The sequence below is a fragment of the Botryllus schlosseri genome, chromosome 3 (assembly GCF_051294905.1).
Source record: "Botryllus schlosseri isolate E-star chromosome 3, Bs_hap1, whole genome shotgun sequence".
Taxonomy (NCBI): domain Eukaryota; kingdom Metazoa; phylum Chordata; class Ascidiacea; order Stolidobranchia; family Styelidae; genus Botryllus; species Botryllus schlosseri.
The window spans coordinates 18562253-18588946 of NC_137238.1; the positions used below are offsets into that span (position 1 = coordinate 18562253).

At 39.5% G+C, this 26694-nt stretch overlaps 2 protein-coding genes and 1 long non-coding RNA gene across 5 annotated transcripts in view; 2 read left to right on the forward strand and 1 right to left on the reverse strand.

Moving 5' to 3' along the window:
• Positions 1 to 4113: 4113 nt before the first annotated feature.
• Positions 4114 to 6215, reverse strand: LOC145435921 (uncharacterized). The gene is made up of 2 exons (XR_013914107.1): positions 6079 to 6215; positions 4114 to 4483 (listed from the first exon to the last, which is right to left on the reverse strand). It is a non-coding gene; the product is annotated as an uncharacterized LOC145435921 (long non-coding RNA).
• Positions 6216 to 9446: 3231 nt separating this feature from the next.
• On the forward strand, positions 9447 to 11831 carry LOC145435922 (stearoyl-CoA desaturase 5-like). 2 transcript variants are annotated; one of them, XM_080313182.1, is made up of 6 exons: positions 9447 to 9606; positions 9740 to 9868; positions 9971 to 10101; positions 10175 to 10381; positions 10716 to 10944; positions 11420 to 11831. In XM_080313182.1, exons 1-6 carry the CDS (start codon positions 9522 to 9524, stop codon positions 11641 to 11643), a joined length of 1005 nt encoding a protein of 334 aa, XP_080169308.1. In that variant the 5' UTR covers positions 9447 to 9521; the 3' UTR covers positions 11644 to 11831. The 2 variants fall into 2 exon arrangements, with proteins under 2 accessions (XP_080169308.1, XP_080169310.1); XM_080313184.1 differs by lacking the exon at positions 9740 to 9868 and having other exon boundaries at positions 9449 to 9606.
• Positions 11832 to 15997: 4166 nt separating this feature from the next.
• Positions 15998 to 26694, forward strand: part of LOC145434977 (uncharacterized) — a 50985-nt gene continuing 40288 nt past the window's right edge. Inside the window, exons 1-2 of one of the 2 annotated variants that reach the window (XM_080312208.1) lie at positions 15998 to 16174; positions 16856 to 16917. In XM_080312208.1, coding sequence (XP_080168334.1) covers positions 16161 to 16174; positions 16856 to 16917 — 76 coding nt within the window. In that variant the 5' untranslated portion in view covers positions 15998 to 16160. The remainder of the gene's footprint in view (positions 16175 to 16855; positions 16918 to 26694) is intronic. The other variant, XM_080312207.1, reaches the window with a different exon arrangement.

Genomic DNA, 26694 nt, shown 5'->3' on the forward strand with positions numbered 1-26694 from the left:
TTTAATTTCGGTAATAATATTGGTAATTGCATTATATTGCATTGTTAATCCTATCTCAGCGCCCGAAGGTGGGATTTACCTGATGAGCAGGGGCGCGCAATTCATAATTATAACATCTGGCATCTTGCAATAATTACTTTAGTATATGTTGTTAATCCGTGACCTCCGGTATGTTATATGGTCAAAAGATATTGTAGTTGCCCAAACATAGCAGACTAAAAGAAAAACTTGCGTGAGACGCACACACAAATTGTCACGTCTAATGCTCTGTGGGTGTCCGGGTGGCATTTGCATCGTGGGCTCAGATTGGAAGGACTGGACTCTAAGTCACGCCATCCAGCGCGGCTATTGACAATGGAGACATACCCTAAGTTTCGGCCAATGTCTTTCTTTAGTAGCACACTTCGTGGAATCTCATGTTGGCTGAAACTGCATATGTCTTTAGGTGTGTCGGGGAGCGGTATTGACTGGCACGTAAATGCCTATTACTATGACTTATGCATGCTTTGTTTCTTGAGGGGGAGACGTATGCATTTCGAAATCAAGCAATCTAGAGACATTTAAATCACAAAGCTCAAAGAGAATTTTCAAATTAATGAAATCTCTCGAAAATACTCTATAGTTTATGTCGGTTTACGAAATGCTTTTGAGTCCCCTCCAACCACGCTCCCCACCCAATTGGGGAATTTGGGGTGCGACAATTATGAACCTGGCAAGAATGCAAATCGTTGGGTGCGATAAACCGTCCTCTATAAAATGGGCAATGGGTACATTATGACGTAATCTTTTTAAAGACAGTTGTTATCTCATTAGGCCTTTTCAGCGCAATCCATATATTGTCTTCCAATATAACCACTACGATGCAAAATAAATGTAATCGTGAGTGATCGTGATTACTTTTCCAATGTAATCGTAATCGTAATCGACTACTTCCTGATTTTGTTGCAATCGTAATCGTAATCGCGTGATTCAGAAGTAATCGTAATCGCAATCGATTACATTCATGAAGTAATCACCTAATGTCTGATTGCGAACTCGCTCCCCGGAATTCTCTCGATCTTCTCAGTGGAGCTCATTGGAATCAAACATGCCCTACTATGGGTGCGGCAGAGTCATGCTAAGAAAGTTGCAGCGATTCCCTGAGTGCATTGGACGCGATCAAACATTCTGGACTATATCATACGGCACCGGTGAATGGAATTGTTGAGCTGAATCATCTGTTATTGGCAAAAGAAATCACAATATCGTTTGCATGGGTTGGGTATACCCGGACTCTCCGGAATACGCGGTAATGAATCTGCAGATCAATTAGCAAGGGCGGAAGCCTCTAATACACACAGACGTCGAAATCACGCCATCCCACTCGCCGATGTACGGTCGCAGTTGCGAAAGCATTGCAAAGATGAGTGCGACCGCATTTATCAATCAACAGATACTGGGAGGTCGTATAAAGAACTGCGACCCTTGGTACATGACTGACTATCCGGAGTGGACACAAGATTCGGAAACTCGATTATTCTACGATTAAGAACGACGCAATGCAGACTGAAATACCATATCAACAAGATTGGATGCATCGACTCGCGCCTGTGCGACGTATGCGGTATTGATGAAAACGTAGAGCACTATCTAATGTAGAGGTCTCAAACTCAAATATGATCGCGGGCCAATTTCTTAGATTTTGATGACTCCACGGCCGCACCATCAATGATAGAAGGGAGTATTCAATGTATAACTACAAAGTAGGCTTTATTTGACGGGACCTTCCTGGCTGGCATTCCACAAACATCGTGAAAATGTTATTTACTTTCACTCTAATCACGCTTGGCACGAAAAAATCACATTTTCAAATAATTGAATAAATTGTTATTGTACCTGGCATAACTTGTCAAAATAATGAGTTATAGACACCATGCTAGAGAACAAATGCATCGTGACATGGTAAAAGCTACCGCGCATAGTGGACATTTGACGTGCCAGAATTATATGTATAATATTTTAGAATCTACCAAATATTGCTCTGATATCAAAGTATTTGAACAGTATTGCCTATTGGGGTTTCTAGTATAGTCCTGATAAGTTGGCTATTGTTCATGTCAATGTCAAAGTCAAATTAAAATCAGCGTTATTTTTGCTTTTGATGGGAACTTATCATTGATTGATAACAGCTTGAATATATTAGTTATTGCGTCACAGTAATAGCAGTGTTTCTTAACCTTTTTAGAGATCGTACCCCTTGTGCTTTTAATAAGATTTCTCGTACCCCGCGTCCATTTTAAACAAAATTTCTGATGGTACCTATAGTATAATCAAAAGGCCTATTCTCGTGAAATCGTGCAAAGCGCGAAGAATATTTTTTAGTTCAATAAATTATCCCCAAAAATATTTCACTTTTGGTTGGTTTGCAAAATAATTTCAAGCTCTGGATAACATATAAACCTACACTTCCACAATGCAAATGTTAACCGGGGCACTCACCGAAGTAATGAGACGTGACAGTTTGTGTGTGCGTCTCACGAAAGTGTTTTGTAAGTCTGCTACGTTTGGGCTACTAAAATATCTCTTGATTATATAATAGACCGTAGGTCACAAGTTAACTACATACAATAAAGTAATTATAATAAAATACCGGATGTTATAATTATGAATTACGCGCCCCCAGCTCTACAGGTAAATCTGACCAGCGGGGGCTGAGAGAGGATTAAAAATGAATAGTAATATAATGCAATTACCAATATTATTGGCGAAATTCAGTCTTCAACTTGAAAATTGAAAATTGACCCTATGGGAGCCCAGGACCAACATTCAGAGGGAGGGATGAATTGCTGTTTTGGTCCTGATTCTACTTATAACCAACGCCAACATGGCTATGGCGGCAAGTCCAGATGATGGGTAAAGAATTGTGAAATAACGATTGGCGCCCGTTTCAAGGACAGAGCAGATAAAGATAACATAAAATTATGCATTCAACTTAATACAGATGCTGTAAGCTGCCGTTACGAGAAACGGCAAAGATCGGCTCGGTTTTGATATCAGCGGCTGTTGATTTTTAATGCTTCGTTGTAGAAACCGTACTACGATTGTTAATATACGATGTTCTTTTCCATTCTCTACTAGTTTCTGACGATTACCGAAACCGAAAATATGCGGGTTCATTTCGATATGAATATAGCATTCAATTGTATATTGAAGTTCCGTACCTCCAAGAAGCTTTTTAGACCAGTGGCGAGATAGCGCAGTGGTATAATCCGCGGCTGCAACACCAATGGGTGCGGGTTCGAGTCCGACCGAGGTCGACTTCCGAATTCCGATACCTAAGTGTTGGAGGTTTACCTAGGCTCCTCCTCGCCACATCATCCGCGTCAGCGGTGTCTTACAAAAAGCCTAGAGGTGGGCCGTGCTATAAGTCGGCAGTTACGGAAAATAAAAAGAATATCGGCCTGGTGTAAATGACCATAGTAGTCGACAAACACCATGAATACCACAAACCAACCAACCAACCAAGCTTTTTAGAAGCCGCAACGTTTGGTTTGATGAGTACAAAATTTCAAATCGTAGTCCAGAGTACGTATACGTAGGCTACTACATAAGCCTTCTGCTCGCCAAGCAGCAGCCGTCAGAATGCGTTTATCTAAGCCAGTGGTTCTCAACCGGTGTGCCGCGGCACACTAGTGTGCCATTTACGTCTGGCAAGTGTGCCGCGAGCGTATTCTTCGGAATTTTGAAATTATGCGCCTAATGATTCTAGTTTATAGCAAATAATCAATAATTTAAATTGAGCTTGAAGTGAAGGTTGTACATTTGACAAATCAAAATTGATATCATGCCCGCAAACAATACCACCCTCGAATTCGCTTTAGCGGGCAGATCGCGTGACTTGAAGGCTGAATTCAGTTTTGCACAATCGTTGATTGATTGCACGCAGAGAAGAGAAGAGAAGACATATCGTCGCCTGTACAACAATGCAGTTTGCTAACCCGCATTGTCTCCCCAGTAATCTGCGGGAAATGAACTCCTTTGGAATTGAAGTTCGCGTTTACAAATTTGAATTTCGAACACGGCAATCCACATTGTGATCGTTAGGTATCGTGCCGGCGCTTCCGTTAAAATGTAGGCTTGTAGCGCAACGTTGTGTTACTGTCAACTAATATGAGTATTGAGAAGTGAGGTTGATCAAATTATATCAGGTAACAAACATCTTCGCTTCGCTGCTTAGTTTATAATCTTGGTTTGTTGGAAGTATAGTTGGACTGGTGTCTGCCAGTAGAACTATTGAGGAATGGCTATCCTCAAGCGTGCTACACGATCTGCGTGAAAAAGCATTGTATAGCCTGGTATAGCCTGCACCTCAACGCCTCCGTATTCGTTAGCGGCGATCGTGCTTTACCTCTTCGACCCAATCCGGCAATAGGCATATTTATTGTCAAACAAATCTATTGAAATCGAGTCTATGGCAGCCCGAAGTTTCTGTAAGGTCGTAGGCCTATATCCAGGCCTGTTTATTTTTGGATATTGGGTTTTATTTTTGGAGATTCTCCAAAAATAAGATTTGAAAACATCCAAAAATAAGCTTTTTTTGGATGATGTTTTTTCAAGTTTTTCAGTGAAATGCACGAGTCAGAGCAGTGTAAATACCATTGAAACAACCAGGAAACTCACAAACACACACAAAAACAGCATGTGTATGCGGGAGGGGGTCTCCGAAACACTAAAAGTAGGCACTTCCACTCTCTGGAAGGATCAGAGGCGACACGACAAGGGTTAAATAGGCGGCATGGTATGAAATCGTGCGAGTGTGGTGCGGGCGGGACCTTGTGACGCAGGCCGAATACCGCCACCTCTACAACAATAACTTTGTCCCCACGATGATGGGACTGAATGGCTACCTCCAACTGTAACAGGACTTGATCCAGGAAAAGAAAAGTATGTGCCCCAAGTTTGTAGACACATGTTGGTTGTCAACTAAGAAAATGACCACTTGGTTGACTAGACACCGTACCAAACTCCTCGGGGTTATAAACGATAAAAGTCCGGCCTGTGCACCTCCGCTGCAGTAGTGGATCCAACTAATTGTCCTCGAGCGTATGGCCACAGAGCTGAGCACCACCGTCACAAAGATTCATGGACTTGGCCATCTGATCGTGGAGCATCAGGATGAGCTCCCTCGTCTGGTCGAACGCTTTCGAGCTCGGTGCTCAGCTGAGGACTGGGACAATGACACCCGCGGCAAGGAAGGTCCTATGGTCCTAGGGTGCTGGACTATCAAGTTCACTGAGTCACGCAATTTCGTGGAGGATCAGCGTGTGCAGTCCTTGATCTTCTCGAAAATATCGACGAAGAAGAGAAGCAATCCACGTTCGAGGCAGCCAGGAGCCTTATGGCAGGGCTCATCAACGGCATAAAGAAAATTGAAGTGGCCGAGAATGAAAGGGTTCTGCCCTGTCTACCACACCAAGTGGTGCAACCTCGTAGGCAGGATGGAACAAACACTTCTCGCTCTTTTAGATTCTAATAATATAAACAAGAGTGATACATATATGTAAGCTACTTTATTTGCAGCTCAGTGAATTGATCGACAAACACCGGGGTGAGCTGTCCAACAAAGTGGACACCTGAGTAGATACAGAATATAGAAGAGCAATTCCAATCCATGTCTGTCCGATACAAAATGGACGTCACTTTCAAGCGCATTATTGACGAGCGACAGTTCTTTGGAACCACATGGCTCGATGTTTCCCACAACTGCGACGGTCGAAGCCGATTTCCCGAAAATCAACTGGGAGAAAGGTCTCTACCGGGCGTCACCCACTGATTTTTATTTGGAGGGCATTCTCCGGGCCAAAGACTTTGTGACGAAAGTATTAGAAAGTTAGATCAAGATCACTGATGATGTCGATGTGTTGAAGAACATGAATACATGATAATAACATACTTTCAGTGAAGTTTTCTATGTAGTATTAGGTCTAAAATCACCTTCATTTCTTATTTTGGGAGATTCTCCAAAAATAAAATTTGAAAACATCCAAAACTAAGCTATTTTTGTTATTTTTGGAGAAATCCAAAAATAAACAGGCCTGCCTATATCTAAATGACCCCTTTTGACTTTCGTCTGAATGCGCCTTGTTTGTTGTATTCACGAAGGAACGATATTCTGGCCCGAGGAAAACGACGACTTTCTAACACGACTATATGATGGCCGCTTTACCTACAAAAGATTACTTTTAGTTTATTTAAAAAAGGGAGCACAGAAAGATTCTGGATTGACTGCAGAGGTTGTCACATTAGTCGGCGTTACTACTGCGTGCTAATAAGTATTCTGGTAGTTTGTTGGTGCCGTAAGCCCAAAAAGTCCAGAACCACTGTGATGGTGTGCCGCGAACTATTTTTCATTTCCAAAGGGTGCCGCGAGGTCAAAAAGGTTGAGAACCACTGATCTAAGCATATACACACATCCATATCTAAGTTACTATTTGAAACTAGGCAGATTGACGAATATTATCCTGCTGCGACTGCGAGGAAGTGGCATCTGGAGTGAATTAATAACCTGATATACAGCACGATGGATGTTCTTATAATCACACTACAATGTGGCCTACATTGCATATCTATTTACTATGTGAAGATACTTCATACACAATGACGAGCAAAGTTAATACCTCTGACGTAATAATTTGCAGTGACGTTCGAGAATCAGACGTTTGTGCTATCACTAACCTGGTATGATATCTCTTCCCTGTTCACTAATGTACAGTTTATGTCATAGTCCTTGTACAAATAAAAAGTAATTGTTCTTTCAAAAAGAAATCGATTAGATGTGGGAGGTAATCGATTACGAGTTCGATTACTTCGGAATTTTTTCGAATGTAACCGATTGCGATTACGATTACTTGAAAATACTGTAGTCATCGTAATCGATTAAGATTACTAATCGCGATTACCCCATGTCTGGATGACCTGTCATTATTGTTTGCAGGTGATTAGGCGCGATCAGTAGCCGAATTGTAAATGACGTGGTTTCAGACCGTGTACAGTTCGGTACGCAGGGGTCAGGGATTATAATCGAAAAAACGTCATTTTGAACCGCCGATTTTATCTCCAGTATATATTGCAATGGCTGTTAAGCGGTTTTCTACAGATTCGAATATAACCTTCGAATGAGCATCGTGGTCGTCTCATATGAATGACGTAAACTTGAGCAAGCGTCAATCTACGTTCACAACACGTTCAGTATATTATTCACAATTAAATCAGATCAATAAACCACAAGATTGCGACACAATGAAAAAATAGGAAGGTGTCGAAACGACTCGAAATAGTCAGTCGACTTCGTTAATGATAATGGATTTCAAACAGAACGGTCTCGACTCAAGGCGTGTTGATAGGAATATCTTCGATTTGGTGTTTTGGTGCCGTCTGAGATTAATAGCTTTTGCCATTTAAAACCTCCTTTGGCGAGCTCCGACCAAGTCACAGTCTTCGGCTTACTCGGTCCTCGTAAGAACCTTTTCGAATTTCTGATTTATCCTATAGTGACTATATACAATTATACCTATAAAAAGAAATTGTGATTGCGAATCGATCTCTAACATGTTGACGAAGAAAAAGTGGGATACGCCTTTTCCTTATCTCATTACTCCATCAGTTGATAATGACTGATGCAAGGGTAAGATACTATCGCTCGGTCTTATTGATCATTGCAGGAATTACGTAAAATAAGTGGGGACGGAAATCGCCCCGCTGGCAATTCCTAATCCTATAACGTTACGAACATATTTGTTTAATAAATATACAAGTCATAGCTTGCATGCATAAAGCATTGTATAGAGGCGCGATATTATTTGAAACACCATCATTCTTCTTATCATTACGCAGTACGTACGTATTTCCAATGAATTTACAGGAATTCGGTTGCATTTTAATGAATTTATCGGTCGATTGCCGCAACCTATAGTTTGTATGGACGAGTTTGCGAATCAATGAATTGAACACACAGTGAATGTTTGCTATTACTAAACGAATACGTTTGGATTGGGCGATGAGGGTTTGAATTCTACGAATGGACCCAGAGCAAATTAATGAAACGCACGATGCACAGAATACGTTACATCAGATCAATAAAGTGTGATGTGGCATGACAGTATTTCAACAACATAAAAGAGTTTAATGCTGTACTGTCACCCGAGCTATTTCAAAATTCTTTCGACGAAGACGGCGTCCTAGATTAACAAGCTGAAGTTACTGAGAATATTAATGATAAATATATAAATCGTTACTTCAGTATTTTTTAAACTTGCTAAAATCTTTGCTAAAATGACGGTTTCGGTTTTACTATCCGTAACTATCCGAGAAATATGACGCTTTTCTAGTCATCATGCTGGGCAAGTTGCGAACCCGTGTATAGACGTACGAAACAGGCCTGTCATACGGCATTATTTTGTTAAAACACTATTAAAATATTGAATGGAATAGGCTATTGCAGGATTCTGCTGACTTTTGCACGAAACCAACCAAATGATTAGAATTTGTTTTTTTTCTTCATTTGAATGTGACCAATGACCATATCACCCACCATATATCTTCACGGAGCAAACGTGGTGCCAATTTTATGTGGATAACTGACTGTTCACACGTGATGATATTATATCGCGCCCATGAATACAATTGGTGCTCTGCTCAGGCATTGCATCAGCCTTGACATCTTGCCAATTATACAGTATAGTTGTGAAACAATCCTCATTGAAAGCTCCACGGGTGTATGCATAAATATCAGTAAAAGTTAACATGATGTTACGAGATTATACCAAAGCAGTCATTTATCCAACGATAATCCCCAAAGGTCGCCCCATTCCATAAAATAGCGGCAATATAATAATATCGGTCTCATATAATCAATTTCGGCACGTTGTCCCAAGTCAATCTATTCACTGTTTACCGGCTGTTAGCTCACGGTATTTATTCGGGTAAAACGACAAGTGAGAGAATTACAAGAAAAGTAGGCGTACTCATGAGGTCGATGGATTCTCGTAATGCCAAACACGAGTTACATTTATTATTACCTCGTCCTTATCCTATATAAAGTATCATTCGTGGATATCATAATCATTCCTGGATATATGGAGAGTATGCAGTGGACCAGAAATTGTTAGCGGATGAATCTGTCGTCACCTTCTGCGATAGAGAGTAACTGCTCAATTAATTTCCTTGGCATGTACAAGTATTATCCATATCACTTATGTCATGGTAGTGCGTCAAATGTATCGTTTGGAAATTTATCGGCCCACATTTGGAATTATACCATAGAAAGCAATATCAACTTCTTATAGGCGATGATATATGATCGGAATTCCCGTAGTAATAGGTTAAGAAAATGTTGGAATCACATTCCATCGCAGTATATCGGGTATTAAAAAAACGCTAATTGATTGCACAGATATCAACTGTAGCAGAAAACTTGATACGTGGCACATTTCATTTTACTCAGAGTTTTCTATTTGTACATTATTACACATCGATGGAAAAAGATGGAAGTAGAAACAATAGTACAGACAAGATCAAAGATTGTGGCCGATGATGACTACAATGCCGCGAAGAATCGAAATAAATCAGGTTCAATATATATAAAGATACCATCGTAATGTTATCGAGTCCTTTGATAAGATTATTATACCCCGCCCCGTGCCTGTAAATTGACTGTGTTGCATCATTCAATATGTTAATAATTTACACTTCAAAATTTTAGACAAAGGAGAAATGCAGCAACCTACTCAAATTATTTGGAAGAATGTGGTGCTGATGACGGGACTTCATATTGTCAGCATATACGCCATGTCACAAATATCACAATTGAAAATTTTCACTATTTTATTCGGTGAGTATCGGTACTTCACTGTATACTGATTATAATTCACTATGCATATACTGTTAGATGTAACTTTTCTCAGCAAATTTACAACGTTCATTTTATTTTCAGGGGTACTCTGTTATATCACGGGCATGGTAGGCGTTACCGCGGGCGCTCATCGATTATGGTCCCACAAAACTTATAAAGCCAAGTTATCCCTTAGAGTAATATTGATGTTGATGAATTCGATGGCTTTACAGGTAATTCAGTAATATTTCGGATTCCGACTTAAGCATTACGTTCTGAGTCTAAACAATAACGAATTTTCGTTAGAATTCGATCTTCCATTGGTCGCGTGATCACAGGAGTCATCACAAACATTCGGAAACTGATGCGGACCCACACAATGCCAAGCGAGGTTTCTTATTTTGTCACGTGGGATGGTTGTTCCTGCGGAAGCATCCGGACGTTATGGAGAAGGGCAGAAAGATCGCAACGGACGACCTGATGAAGGATCCGGTTGTGTCGTTCCAAAACAGGTCCGACCATTGAATGTGACTGTGTTTATCACTTGGCTTTTACAGTGACTATACTTTATACACGGATTGCGTGTAAATAAAGGTTATGAATAAGGCCGGATTCACACCAAGTACATATTTCCACCCAAGGGTGTGATTAGGTATTATAGGGCATTACAGAAAATTAAAATAAATCATATAATGTTTTGTTATGATCTGGCGTCAAAGAATGTTACATAGATAAATGAGTATCTGCGCAGACTACTTTGACCACCTTTGGCTTTTGGCAATAATAAAGCTTCTTGATTGAAATCGCGACGGTGCTACTCTGAATTTATAGCTTTACTATATCTGAATTCTACTTGCCGCTATCCATAACGTGTTGCTTCATCGTACCCAGTATAATTCCCTGGTATTTCGGCGGAGAGACTCTCATCAACGCTTATTGCGCTGCGGCTCTAAGATATTGCATCAGTCTTCATGTCTCTTGGACTGTGAACAGCTTCGCGCATATGTTCGGAGACAGACCTTATGACAAATATATTAGCCCGGCGGAGAACACCATTGTTAACTATTTTGCTTTAGGTGAGGAATATATTTGACGCAACCGCCGTGAATGTATAAAATCAGTGTATGATTGCTGTCAGCCACATCGATGGCGTAGATTACTTCACCCGTGGAATTAGCAACAATTTCATCGAGACAACTTGATCATTTGTTTCACGTCGATTTATATAAGTTGCAGATTCGCTTTCTGGTACCTTTTATGCTGCTTGTTGTCGATCAGACCCGGACTTATTTGCTAAATTTAATATCCGCTAGAGAGGGACGGTTTGGACTGAGAGCCGTATTCGATAAAATAGGGAACGTGGTAATAAGCAACTTATCTCTAACGTAGCTATAGTCTCTATAGCCACTTGTTCAGTTCACGGTAGTCTAGTATACAATCATAAGTATATGACTAAATTCCATTTTAGGCTACGGCACTACTAACCCTTTATGTGGTGCGATAAAGCATTATAATCAATAGTGATTTAAATAAGGAATTCCTTTGTTTTAGGTGAAGGGCATCACAATTATCATCACACATTTCCTTACGATTACGCGGCCAGCGAGTTTGGCAAGGGATGGAGCCTGTCGACAATGTTCATAGACTTCATGGCATTAATAGGTCAGGCGTACGACCGAAAGAAAGTCGCCCACGAGACGTTACATGCCCGAATGAAGAGAACGGGCAAGCTGTCTAACAATGATGCTATTGATGGGACACCGCTGACGATGTAGATGTCTGATTTATTCAAATCCTTTATAGATGGTTGTCGTCCAAGAGAACTTCGCAATCTGTAGATATATGATTGTCTGACTTTCGAGTAGCAGTGATAACTCCTGTATTTTTACAGCGATATTCTGTTCATATGATGGGGCATCCGTTTATTCATGAATAATCTACTATTAAATATTTTTTTGAAAAATCGGTTGCATTCAATCACTTCAGAGCGGAGTCACGATTGTCGGACCCTAAACAGTAGCTTCGAGCAGAGTCGGACAACTAGACAATCTTAAGCTTTTTCAAATTAGATCAGAATTAGAAATATAGCCACACAGTTTTCTCCGAAAATAGGTAAGAATTGTAATTACTGAATAGCAAAAACTCGCAAATTGAATTGAATTACTAATTAGAAAGAATTACATCAAAAATCAAGTTCAGTTCTAATCAAATTACATTCATATATGCATGAGAACGAAAAATGTCTATACACCAAGCTTGGCTGGTTTCGCACAATACTATTCTCCCGCATCCTTTCCAGGATAACCATAAATTAGATTTAGAATTAATTAATATATTCATATTGTAATAAACCAGAATATTTTCGGCGGACACTCGTTAGGAGAAATCACCAGCAACTAGTAAAGAATGCCAGGGACGTCATATTTGATGACACGATTATTGATATACCATGTTCTTTCCAATTCTCTACTATAGTTGCTGACGATTACCCATAACGGATGTCAGCCGAAAATATTCGTTTTTTTTTTCAAAATGAATATACCATTCAATTGTATATTGAAATTTTATACTTCAAAGAATCTCTATTAATTTGATTAGATTAGAAAGCAGAGGGTAAAAACATTTCATAAGTTCGATTAGAATTTGATTACCGGCTTGTCGTTCTAATAGACTAATCAGACAACTTGAATTGTCTAGTTGCTTAAGTCTGACTTCGAGAATAGACATATAGTATATATTGCAGTGTTGCAAGTCGATGTTCGTGAAAAACACGAGATTTGCCAACTAAAAACACTAGATCATCAAAAATACACTAGTTATGAAATTTGGGCCAGAACTTACGGGTAAATCAACACGCGATTTTAAGTTGCCAATTATCTTGATTTTGGGGTACTCTTCCCCCAAGAAAAAATACCCAAGATTTATAGAAATGGGCATATCGGCGTTGGCCATTACCGCGCCATGACGCACCAAGACATATTAAGTATGTCATGTAACATGCGACTCCACGAAGTGTGCCAGACCAATCGGCAGCGAGAATACCTTAGCCGAAAAGGACTGCCGTAATGCTGACCGAAAACTTCGTTATATAGGCCTATACAAAGTACTGTCTTGGCAATCTGAACCTTCAAGACAAATGCCATCCCGCAGGGAAAAATTATATGCCAGTGAAGAAATTCCAATTTGAAATCGTGTGCGTCGTTTAGTTTCGTAGCCTATACCATGGCGATTCTTTTTTTTTATATAGCAGACAAGAGGTCACGAAATAACATCATCTTAAGGAGTCATATCAACCGGCCCTACAGTTTTCAAGTCACCGATTTTATCATGAATTTTCGAAAATTTTTGCGCTTGGCGCTGGCCCACTAAGCAATACAACTCATTTCGTGGCAAAAGCGAACAAGGTGATGGGGGTAGGTTTATCACGCTATATGGGAGCCCAATACCCAAGATTTTTTGCGGGGCCTGACGAAGTGCTGTTTCTTTCTTGCCAACGTTCTTGCCAAGATGTTTAATTATAATATTGAGGGGTCATACCTTTTCAAACACACCTCACTCAGCTCTACCTGTAAATTTGATTACGTGAGTGGAGGGAGCATAAAAATAGACAGCAACAAATATGCAATTCCCGATCATATTGACCTATTGAATCATGAATTATTGAAAATTTTCGCGCTTCTCGCGTTTAGGCGAGAAAAGCTGACCCACTAATCGGCCCCCAATATAGAGGATAAGTAAGCAGCGTCAATAAGCGAATAGGCTGAGGGGGGTCTGGGGGGAATTCGCCCCCAGATGTTCGATTGATCAGCATATGGGGGGCCCCAAGACCAACGATTTTTTGGGGGGGGGAGGGAGGGGGGCTGGCGAAGTGCTGTTACGGCCCTGCTGACATTGACACCCAATTCCAAGAAGGCGAAAAGGTGCATATATTGTTGGAAAAGTTGTTGAAAGAGTTGGAAAAATTGACCAAAAACTAGTTATTCACAGAAGCGGAAGCGCCAACGCTATAACCCTTATAATTTATTTGCATGTTACATGGAGTATAAAATAGTTACGCAGGGTCGCATTGCTGCATTAGTTCTGACTCAAAAAGTCGAGAGGAACCCGAATCACTATATGATAATGATGAACCAAATTCCAACGCCCCCTCTACAGCTAAATCTTTTGTATTCCTCACAACGTCTACGCAGGGTTGACGCCAGCATACCATTAACACAAAGGGAGTATATAAATATTCCAATTTATGGAATCTATGGATTTTGAGGTACTATTTTGGAAATCATTTGACTGGTGCGGCCCGCGAGTGATCTGAATATTTGAATCCGGCCGCGACGTCAGTTGAGTTTGACAACTTCGAGCTACATGCTACATCAGGGGTCGGCAACCCCCGGCGCGCGTGCCATTTTAGGCACGCGAGATGATTTGACGCCTTCGACCTATTGAACAGGGGTTCTTAAAGTATGGGTCACGACCCAGACGAGGGTTGCGAAGGGTATAATTTTGGGTCGCGACTGCACCAGAGAAACCTTTCCATATGTATGTGACATTTGTTGAATACCTTACAACAAAAATTTCTTCGCGCTTCGCGCGATTTACTCTTGTTAGTTTGTGGATATCCGGGATCACTGTGTTGGGTACCCCATTAAGCGAAACACTTGCAGAAGTCGTTACTACACTTCATCACGTTAATGCGCCGACATCTGTATTAGAAAAACTGGTTGGAAATCATGATACGATATTGCTCGACATTATGGTTGCTCTGGAAAATACCGTCAGATACCGTTGTAATGCTTTAGTGTAGGGGCGTGCAACGAGCGGGTGCGCAACAATATGCGTCCCAGGGATTTTGAGGACAACCTCTGTCGCGCCGCGACACATGAAGACATTAAGTTTCGGCCAACCTACGGCTGGGCAAAGTGAGGTGAGGCGCCAAAAAGATCGAAAGCGATAAAAGTTTGGCCAAAATTGACCGTCGCTGGTAGGCCAAAACCTACGGCATTGATATGTCTGGTCGTCGAAATGGTGAAAAAGTTAAACAGAAGTTTTTAAAATTGACAAATCTCGTAGGCGACCCAAAATGATTTCGTAAATCAACATTAAGTAGAGTCTTTTGGGGCTCATTTTAATGATATTGAAAAACATTTCCGCGCTTGGCGCGATTTACCTGCTCCCGGTTTCTTTATTATAGTGTGGCAACCCCCCTAATGTATATATCTATCTATATATATATTCAGTATTAGAAATATGAAGTCAATAATGTTATAGTATAGGTTCACGTAAAGGTCGGACAAGGACTGGAATAATTTTGGGACAAAATTTTTCTGCCGTTAAGATTTCGGTAGCAAGTGCGTTTGGCTGTGTAATTGAACCAGCTATACAATTGGTTTATCATATTGTCATACGTGCTATACCTAGCCGTTTATATTCCCAGCATTGTTCCTATGAGTACTCATCAATACAAGCAAATTCTAATATGCCTTGGATAGCAACAACAACTGATATGCATTGTATCATAGGAAACGGAATACGACCACAAGACAAAAATAAATCATCCCATAAGAAATCCGGTGTGTTCCAGTAGTGACTAACGCATTCAGCAACAGTTATTTTAGGCTATATACATTTTGAATTGGTATTTGCGGCGACAATACTTTCAGCGGTGTTAGAAAGATTTGCTTCATATAACTGGTTTTGTTGAATTGCTCCGCATCGCTGCGGCAAAAGAAGTCAGGAAGTCGTATGGATCATTATCCGTGGACTTTAGATCTATGCTAATAGTAACATGTTTCTGTTACCAGTAATGCTCTTTTTAATGTTACCGTATATTATATATAAGGAATTTAATATCGGTGTTGAGGTTAGTAGTCTTAATATCTTGTTGACGCCGATGTAGTACACTGTACTTCACGGAAGGGTACTTTTTCGTAAAAATTCATAGCGACCAGAATAATTATTATCCTTGTATGGTAGCAGAGATAGGCAAACGTGAGGTCAAGACAGTGCCGTATCCAGGAGAATGTTATGAGCTCGGACTCTCTCCCTTGAGAAAATCCTATCATTTCGGAGCCCCCCCATTTGTCATTTCAATATAATAGTTTTATTTGTAATAGGGGAAATACGAAACCTTATAGTGTTATTTAGGGATCTACATCGTACATATCCAATCTGTCGAGTTCGACGCCAAGTTTGCGTAATTGAAAAAACAACAACGAATTGGAGGTATCGAGCATCAGACATCTCGAAATCTTGGATTACACGACATAGCTAGATTAGTGCTGGGTTGTAACGTCCCATGACGAATCTCAGGTATTGAACTACAATTTCGTGCGTCCATGAATTCACGAATCTTCAACTGCGTCCTGTGTCATAGTTACGGCTGGGCACAATGATTCGAGTACTCGAATCTGAATCGAGTATGAATTTTAATGATTCGAGTCGAGTAGTAAAAGACGATTTGTTCGAGTACTGAAATTATACGCTCCTCACCACTGAAAATTAATTTGCCAACCAGAAATATACTTTTGATACGATTTTTCACTGAGGAAGCCTTGAAACCTTGATTGGCCGTGTCACAACACCCAAGATATTGTAGAAAGCTACGAACGTTACCGGAAATAACACATTTCCGAGGTCATGATCACATGATCATCCCACAACATTGTCAACAAGTGCTGTGAAATCGGTATGGTATCTTTAACGTGACGGGTAACAGGCATTATGTTCTTTGTGGTGACATAAAAGGTACATAAAAGGTACATATTTGAACTTTGACATAGTCCATTTTGTTGTGACATCATAATGAGTGATGCTCGAATACTCGACTCGAATCGAAGCGTAATACGTGATTCAGAATCGAAGCACTCAGGTACTCAATTTTGCCCAGCTCTAGGCATCGTATCGTTAACCTCATTTTTAAATCGATCGTCATTATTTTTCAGTTATTTAAATGATCATAGATTGACGATCTTTCACGTTTGTCATGTCTAGGGTTGTTATGTTCGCGATGATGGTGCTGATGGCGCGTACTGTCGACATGGCGCGGTTGGAGCGTAAGTAATAATCTTTTAATCTCAATACACCATAAAGGACAGCTACATGCCAACACAAATGGTTAGTTACCAATGAATGGAAGTGTCACGCATATTTCCTTCAAGCAATCAAGCATGCAAACAAACAACTACATTCACAGTTCATATACGCAGGCGCATTATTTAGTTGCCGCCATCGACGTCGTGATGGAGAAACATAGGTCCGCGAAACCGAGGACCCAAGGCAGCTAAACCAATGACTTGTTTTATGTATAGTAGTAGGTGACATGCTATTTCGGCGACCTCCTGTTCTTGAAGATATAATTCTATCAAACGAATCTTAATCATGTTCATTTTGGTACATGTATTAAATTGGAAAAATGCGTACGACCCAGTGCAAGGAATTCTAAGATATGTTGCTTATATTCTTACATAAGCTGTTCATATATTACACTGGACAACAAAAAAACCATCATGATAGGTGAGAACGATTTTAGTGTAAATCGTAGGCGCTGAGCTCGAAAATGACATTGGTTTCTGCAGATTGACTCTATTTTTCAAGATATCGCTTTCTTTTGGCCTTTTTATTTTAATTTATTTATTCAAACTATGTTACATTTCGTCCTAACAGCCTATATTAAATGTTTTAATACGTCAGTCTGTCTGTACCGTAACCAAGAAAATGAACACAAGCGGATCGGCGGAACGAAACTGTGCTGCGTAAATCTATTCGTTTCCCCATATCGAACACAAAAATTCCCCATTTTTTCGTATTTTCAACGGATTTTCCTAAAATATCTTAGTTTGTGACAATAAGCTTCATATACCGATAAATGTGCTTTGAGTGAACAACAGCTAGCAGTAATTCGGTATTAACAAACCAATAAAGCCTGAACCTACAAGAAAACGACAACTTGTTAACACAGACGAAATAAACAACCAAGAAATATTTTTGTCTTCTAATGAGTATTCAAATCTTCTCGTAGAAATAGATCAGTGGTTCCCAACCTGTGGTACGCGTACCACTAGTGGTACGCGAAGGTCTTCCAGGTGGTACGCGAGTAGATTCTGTTTTTTTTTTCGAACGAAGGGAGTTATTAGGTCAGGTGGGGTTGGTTTTGAATTTTTTGAAGTTTTTCTGACTAGTTGTAAAAAAACAATTCCATGCATCCCATCAACCGTGTCTGATAATGCCTAGTTTAATAGAATTTGTTATTACTAGAGCGATTATTTATGACATGTCAAAATAAGTCAAAATTTCGTCAAAATTGAAGTGTTACGTCAAAAAATTGTCAAAATTGTTTACAAAATCAAATGTTTTTTGACCCCTCCATTTCGTTTGTATCGTAGATTTTGCACTGCAGGTGAACTTATCATTTGATATTTTACAGCTTGTAGCCTAATTTATTGGTCTACCGTTGTAGACAGCCCATTGTCTGCTCATCGTGAATCATAAACGGTCAAACGAAACAAATAGGCACACAATTGACATGTTGTTATGGTGAACGTACCGCAATATCCCAACTGGAGCAAGACTCCTTGCGCATTGCATGGTTATTATATCAAGAAGCGCATGATGAAAAATTGTGATGTAGATAACATATTGTCAGTATAAAGGAACATGTGTCACCAGCAGTATACGCACAACTTCAGAGTCGTCAGTCAATAATTGCTGCTTTTGAACGTTATTTCTCCATTCTTGGCAAGCTACTTAGTAAGGATAGACACTTTCTACCCATGAATGTGGGAAAGTTTTTTTGTTGTACTGCAACAAATTTTTATCAACTCTACCATAATATGGGCTGTACCTACTGGAATTATGGCCAGATATCATTAAAATAATTTTTTTCATGTAAAAATCTGTCATTATTAAGTCAAAAACGCTTTTTCAGGCCAAACTACTCCGTATGGACAGACAGTCCCAACCAAAAATTATTATAAGTAGTAAGATGTTAACATTATGTGCGAAAACACCTAATTTGCATGCGTGAGGTCAAAATTTGGTCAAAATTAAGTTTTGTAGGTAAAAGTCGTCCGATTTTTAGTTATTATTATTATTATTATTATTATGGAAAACAAGTGGCGCTTTCAACCGATGATGGTTATTTGCGCCACGCTCAGTATACGTTCAATGAGGCAATCGGAGAAAAGCAAAGAGATCAGAGAAATAATTCGCAGGAGAGAATAAATTCTATAACTGGTATAGTTAGGCAATTGAGGGTCAATAGATTTTGTACAGAGAAAGCAACGTTTTCATTGGCACAATGAGCAATCAAAAAGCGGCGATGAAATTCAAATTTACGACATTCCATTAGCAAATGTGAAACAGTGTCCGGGACGCAGCATAAGGAACACAAGGGGGAGTCGACACACCCAATCTTGAATAAATGGGAATTAAGGCGGCAATGACCTGACCGTAGACGAAATAATATTCGATCATAATGACGATTATTCGTGTCGGGGAGGCGGTTAAAAATTGTATTTTGAAGCTGTTTATAGCAGGCTCCTTTTTGGTTAGTTAAAAAATCACCCTAGTTATTACACCCCACATAGGTCAAATACGTGATTATGACGCCATAAATGGCGAAAACAGTTGTGACCGCTTACGGCACGCGTAACTTATATAGGTGGTACGCGAGCACTGCATAAAACTTCGAAGTGGTACGTGGATTGAAAAAGGTTGGGAACCACTGAAATAGATCAATATCGGGATGTGCATTAGTGAAGTTCTTACATGCAACTCCTGTAATTCACTCAAGTTGGCTTGAAGTCATCCGTAGGAAAGTCCTCTTGTATCATTTTGATGGGGACAGATTCGCAAAAGGCAGCTGGCAGTAATCAGGCACAATGTGAGTAGTTATATAGATCGCTCGTGATGTGGCAGGGGCTCTTATGGGTGCACCCGACCGGTGCCGCGAAACTCGTCCTGAACCGGTGACCCTTTCAGACCCCCCTTCCACCCGACCGGTGCCTGGGTTGGTATAGGCATCTCTCGACCGGTAACCCTTTTCGGTATAGGGATCACTCAACCGGTGCCTCGAAACTCGTCTTGAACCGGTAACCATTTTCGGTATAGGGATCACTCAACCGGTGCCTCGAAACTCGTCTTGAACCGGTGACCATTTTCGGTATAGGGATCACTCAACCGGTGCCTCGAAACTCGTCTTGAACCGGTGACCATTTTCGGTATAGGGATCGCTCAACCGGTGCCGTGGTGGTAATTCGTACTTTCGAGTATAGTCAACTCTCGCACTGTGTTGAATAGGTATCAGGAATAGTAAATAGTCACGTGATTGATTCTTAGTTAATGTGTATATTACAAATTATTAAATATGACCGATTCGAGTTAATCCCAACGTTTACGGTGAGTACGACAATGATATATCGTTATTCTTACGGACGCGGCGATGATTCGTACTTTCGTTGATAGAATGCTAGCGGCATGTCGTACTTTCACCAAAAAGGGTGTGAAATAGTTTGCTAAATCTAGGAATCAGTCGCTTGGTAATTAGTTTACCACGGAGCCGGCGTAGACGGCGATTCGAATAGCAACAATAGCCGCGTTCACAAACTAACACTCCAAAAAGGTGTGAAATATTGGTAAAATCCCGCGATCGCTCACAAGATAATACCTAAGACATAACCATCGCTCGCGACTCGCTGTTACATACATGCCGATCGTGGAAAATGTAATATTTTGGTAATTAGTTTACCACAGAACCCGCGTAGACGGCGATACCAACAATAGCCGCGTTCACAAACTAACACTTCAAAAAGGTGCGAAATAGGTTGCAAATCCCACGATCACTCACGAGATAACACCTAAGACATAGCCAGCCCTCACCAACTTGTTGTTACATACATTCCAATCGCCACAATGTAATATTTTGATAATCGGTATGTCACAGGAACCGGATTTCACTGGTAAAATTTAATAAGTAACGGATAACAGAGCCGTCACAGACGATGATTCGAATACCGACAAATTCTCACTTATTTCTGATCCCACCCTAATCCTTTGCGAAGTTGACGCTTATTCGAAAAGGTGTGAAATAATTGTAAAACCCTACGTCGCTGACGGGATAATGCATCAGACATAGCGATCTAGTTATAGCATGGGTCGGAATCCATTCGCGGGATGTACTAGGTAAATTGAGATAATCCAAAACCGGATATTTTGACTTTGGCGTAGTGTGAATTGAAATAGGATTGACAAACATGGCTATCAACTTTCCCACAGTCCCATATTGATATTATACGCACATTGATTCGAAACAAGTAATGGAACATTGCAACTCTATTCGCGATCCGCCTTTTCGTTTGTCAAAGCGACATTTTTAACATCTTACCATACTCAAAAGAATTATTTACAACATTAACAAGTGTTCAAAATCTAGTTTTCACTTACTTGATTATACCACTGCAACTCACAAATTTGAATTAATTCATTCTGGTTGTATTCATATGATCGGTCTTTTTTATTCAATTGTAAAGGTCGTTACTATTCTGAAGACAAAGTAAGCTATTTACTAATCGACACATAAATGACTTGACATAAACATATTATATTTTGAGTATACGAGATTTGAATGTCTGAACAATAACTGAGAAATAATTTATCACAATAAAATACGTATATTACAGCGTAAAAGATGTTTGAATGTCAGCAACTCTGTACGGTCATAGTTACTACCACTAATTTACCCGACCAACTCGTCATGATCATTCCTGAAATCAACACAAATATGACCACTGACTTGAGTTAACCACAAAACAGCATCAAGTTTTAAATCCACTTGTAGCTTACGGATTATTTGAATGCTGGTTATGTTTTGTTGTAATTGAGTTCACGGAAATAGTATTACGTCTCGATATCTGACCATCTTACCATATTCAAAGAATCAACCACGAAAACATTGTCAAGTAAATCCGTTAACCGACCAACTCAACAGTATCAATATGAAAAACAGCCAAACATACACGAATCCATACAAGCACTAAAACCTAAAATCCATAACAAGCCTGGTTGTATTCATATCCCTACATGTCTTTTTTATTCAACTTGAAAAGTCGTTACTATTCTGTAAGACAAAGAAATTACTATGCGGTATATTTTGTAAGATAAAAGTAATTACTTCTCGGTGCCCGCGACTTGAGATTAACATAATATGTTTGAGTATGCGAGATTTGAAAGTCTGCCCAACATGTTGAGAATTCATTTCTTACAATCGAACGCAGGTGTTATATTGAAAATTATCATGATGTAAACATAAGGATTGACACATTGATTTGACATATGTAATAGTTGATCATGACTTGACTATTAAATTATTTGCGTTAATTAGACCCGGCGTTGTGGTAAAGATTATTGTGACAGCAACAAACTTTTCAGTACCATTGTTATTAACATATTGAGTTGTAAACTATGTGTGTCTAAAATGTTTTCGATTGGAAAATTATTCAGCCTTGGTACAAACCACGCAGAGTATTGTGGATATCAGGAAATATTTTACAAATGTCTGCATTAAACAAGACTAAAGATGAAACAACAATTTCCTTTGTTGAACAATAACCGGGGCAATACTTTATTGTCGGTGAGAATTGAAACACTTTCGCGCATTACCTGGTGTCAAGATATCACACTAGGTGAATTGACATACCACCATTTGATTAATGCTTAATCCGTTCGCATCATTTCACACTCACTTTGATCATTACAAAAGTAAATTGGAATATGTTTGCTAGGCACCACCTATTCAACTATACTTGAGTAATACAGAAACCTCTCAGCATTAATAAAATCGAAATGTGCGCTAAACTGAAATCTACAAAAATGTGTTTGTATTGCTGTTCGTAGTAGCGATATCGATTTGAACCTCCATCATCTAACCAAACTACTGAGAGTCGTTGTCAATTTACATGACGTTCACTGATTACATACTAGAACTATTTGTGCAGCGCACACGATCAGAGAAATTGGACATTTTTCCATTGCCATTCGTCAAAGTAAATGCCGTCACAATAATCAGTCACTAAAAGACCATATACTTGTATGTGATTGAATCGCCGACAATTAACTCGGTAAATTAAACCCCTGAGAAATTTCACTCAGTCATTGGATAGGAAACAGCGTCGCTTAATCGGTGTGAGTCGTTTTTTCTAAATACTAATCATATCTGTCCAGCCAAGAACAATTTTCACTCACTTGGGTAACGAAACCAGTGTCCAATATCAATACAAGATATTTTCGTCACACAAAAATAATCAACTTCACTCGATATTCCCGTACTACGAAACTGTACAAAGGTTACATGCTTTTGTATGACATGGAATCAATACCGATCGAAGTAACCGTATTGGAGATAACTTTTAAACAAACACACTCTACGTGGTTAACATTCTCGTCGATTCTATTGTGATTAATGTATACTTCATGTGATCTGGATTCATTTCGATATGGCTAAACATTCAACCTCGATGGATACGAATTGTCACACACTCAAGTAATATCATACCAAATAGTTATTTACAAGACACAGAAATTTGTTTTGGTCGTTTCGACTTTATTACTGGAGATACTCATCACTTCGCTTAATACAATCTAGATTTAAACTCCATCGAACCTTTGGTGTCTATCGTTTTGCTGGATACGAATTATGTTAGTACTCTTAGACTATCTTGGGTTATGAACTCAGTGTGTTAGCGATCATTCAATATTTTGTAGTATCAACTAGCTACTTCGTAGGATACGAATGATCATCCTCACAACTCTTACAAAAGTACGAAGGATATTTACATCACACAAAGTAATCGACTTTACTCGATATCCTCACACTACGAAACTGAATGGTTATGGTTTGACTCTACAAACTGTTCTGATGTCACAAGAACTTTTTCATACGAATGGTTACGTATCTAAATATTCAAATAATCCAACACACGACTATAGCACTTACAGAAATATCATAGTTCTTGTAACAAAGTTGTATAAGTATAATGTTTATCGTAAGTCCTACATAGCCATGATATCCGTCCGAGTTTGACTTTTAGAAAACATTATACCGACATCGCGACATCTTTCAAAATTAAAACCACGGTGACTGCTTCAGAGACCTACCAATGAAATTGCAGTATTACAGTTACTTCCACAAAAGAGTATGTATTCGACTTACTTACCACAAATCTAACGCACAAAACAATTTACTTTACTAACGAGAAGCACCGAGCCTCACATCAAAACAACTAGAAAGTGGAACTATATTAAAAAACGTCGCTAACCTTTGTGCACCAGCTGTAAATCACACAAGCAACATGTTTCAAGATTCTGGTTATTGAAAAACGTTAAAGTGTTTCTCCTGCACCAAGTCGTTATGTTGACGAAAGCGTATATTGTAATACCATGATCGATTTGCATTCGTTGGTCACAAACTGTCACTACTCCAAAAAATTATTTTTCACTCAAACACAAAAGCATACTTGTCGCCAATCGTTTTCATCAAGCACGAGTTCAAGAAACCTGCTACGACATGAATTGTTATTTTGATGTTGTGTAAATAGGTAATAATTTATTTTAGTAACACTACATCAACATCATCGAGTTGTGCGAATAGATTTACATGTGGTTTTAATCGAAGTACACAGCACGGTCTAATGTAGATTCATCTCTATTGTACAGCAACTCGGTAATCGAAATGCATTAACATTTAAACAACGATCTTGGTTCGTCACGCGAAAAATATCTTTACTGTCGCAACACTCTGATACTCTGCACAAGATGTGTAAATCCTTTTCACACTCATAATAATACACTAACGGGATACCGATGTCAAGCAACAACGTTTAACAACATCACTGACACTGAACATACGATACCTACCCAAGTAAAAATATCATTTTCACCAGGAGGTCAGTCGTTACTTGTGTACAATTACCATTTTCCCTTGGGAGTTTAGCGTTACCCGAGTAACAAAACCATTTTCACTTGGAAATATATGTTTTCCCTCAACAACAAACGTTTTTCACTTGGAAATATATTTTTTCCCTGGGTAACAAACCCCTTTTCACTTGGAAATATATTTTTGCCCTGGATAACAAACCTTTTTCACTTGGAAATATATTTTTTCTCTTGGTAACAAACCTTTTTCACTTGGAAATATATTTTTTCTCTGGGTAACAAACCTTTTTCACTTGGGAATATATTTTTTCCCCGATCAACAAACCTTTTTCACTTGGAAATATATTTTTTCCCCGAGCAACAAACCATTTTCACTGAGCAACAAACCCTTTTCTCCCCAGGCAACAAACCCTTTTCGTTTGGAAAACTATCATTTACCTGAGTACCAATACCATTTTCGTTTTGAAAACTGACAACTACACCGGTCAATTTGATATTTTTTGTATATTGTTACAGCAGACAGTGACAAAATATACACCAACAACGACTCCGATACATTTGTGTAATCAAATATTCACTTGCTCTGATGCATCCCATCAAAATCATTGGTTACTCACATACAATAACAATGTGCTATTGTACATCGACATGTATGTTTTCGGAATTGGCGAATAAAGGGGTTTCTGATATGTCCGTGATGTCCGGGTTCGTGCTTTGGATTTTCCAGAGTCAAAATGTCTGAATAAAACACCTCCTTGACGGTGGTTGGTATGTGGATAACGGTGTTCGGAAAACGGTTGGATTTATGTCACCCATCGCGATAACAACTCCAGGTCGAGTTTTCCTCCCACATGTTTACTATATTGTGTCTTTATTGGTCAATGTATGTCTCGACATTCAGTTTGAAATCGGAAACCCTGATAAAGTACGTAACCGGATCCGGATATCAACTGTGAATCGATAAACCAATGAACAATATTCAAAGTAAACATGTTACACCCTGTGTTTCCACGAAAAAATACCATCCAGACATACGTCGCGCTTGTTTGCCCACACCAGTATACGCGCAAATGGAGGTGTGTGACATTGCATGCAATGTGTTGGTATACAAACATCGATCCACAGACATTATCATAGCCGGTAGTTTTGATGTAGATCGAATGTCACCTGATAACAATGTCATACCAATAAGCCACATTGCAATGACTCTGAGTCAATCTGAAGCATGACATACAGACACACAAACATGGAACCGTAACATGGGTTATTCGCACGACGGTGAAAGTGAACTGTACAACATATACCAATTGGGCGTTCACAGTCGAATATGCGAACCACGCACAATCATATACCCAGATTTTTGTTGGATATGTACGAAACCGATAAATCGATACATATCTTTTCCTTCAACGTCAATAATACAAAGGTCATTCCAATTCATCGCTCGAATGTGAGGTTCGTCTGGTGTAAAATCCATGTCAAATAACACCAAAGTGTGCCTTCCGTGTTTTATTATTTCCACCGTCGCATCTTGTCTGTGTCGTAACACTATGGTGCAGGGACTTGAAAAACGGTACTTTGTAAAACGGATTGACATGACCAACTGAATCGACGTCAATAGCCTTGTGACGATACCGTTTCAAAATGCTCCGATATGACGAGACCAACCCCGATCTCTTGTGGTGACGACCGTTTCGAAATGTCACCGGACGAGCTAGACCCTTACGAAAGTGTGTTTTATGATTGCGTGTGAAATCACGAGGTAGTGTTCTATTGTGGTGTACGATTGCAGTCTTCATTCCACAGAAACATACCTTATTGGATCACAATATCAGTCCGACATTTGCACGATATTTATCTGGAGTTGTTATGTGGGAGTAGCGACATCCATTGATCGTGACTGA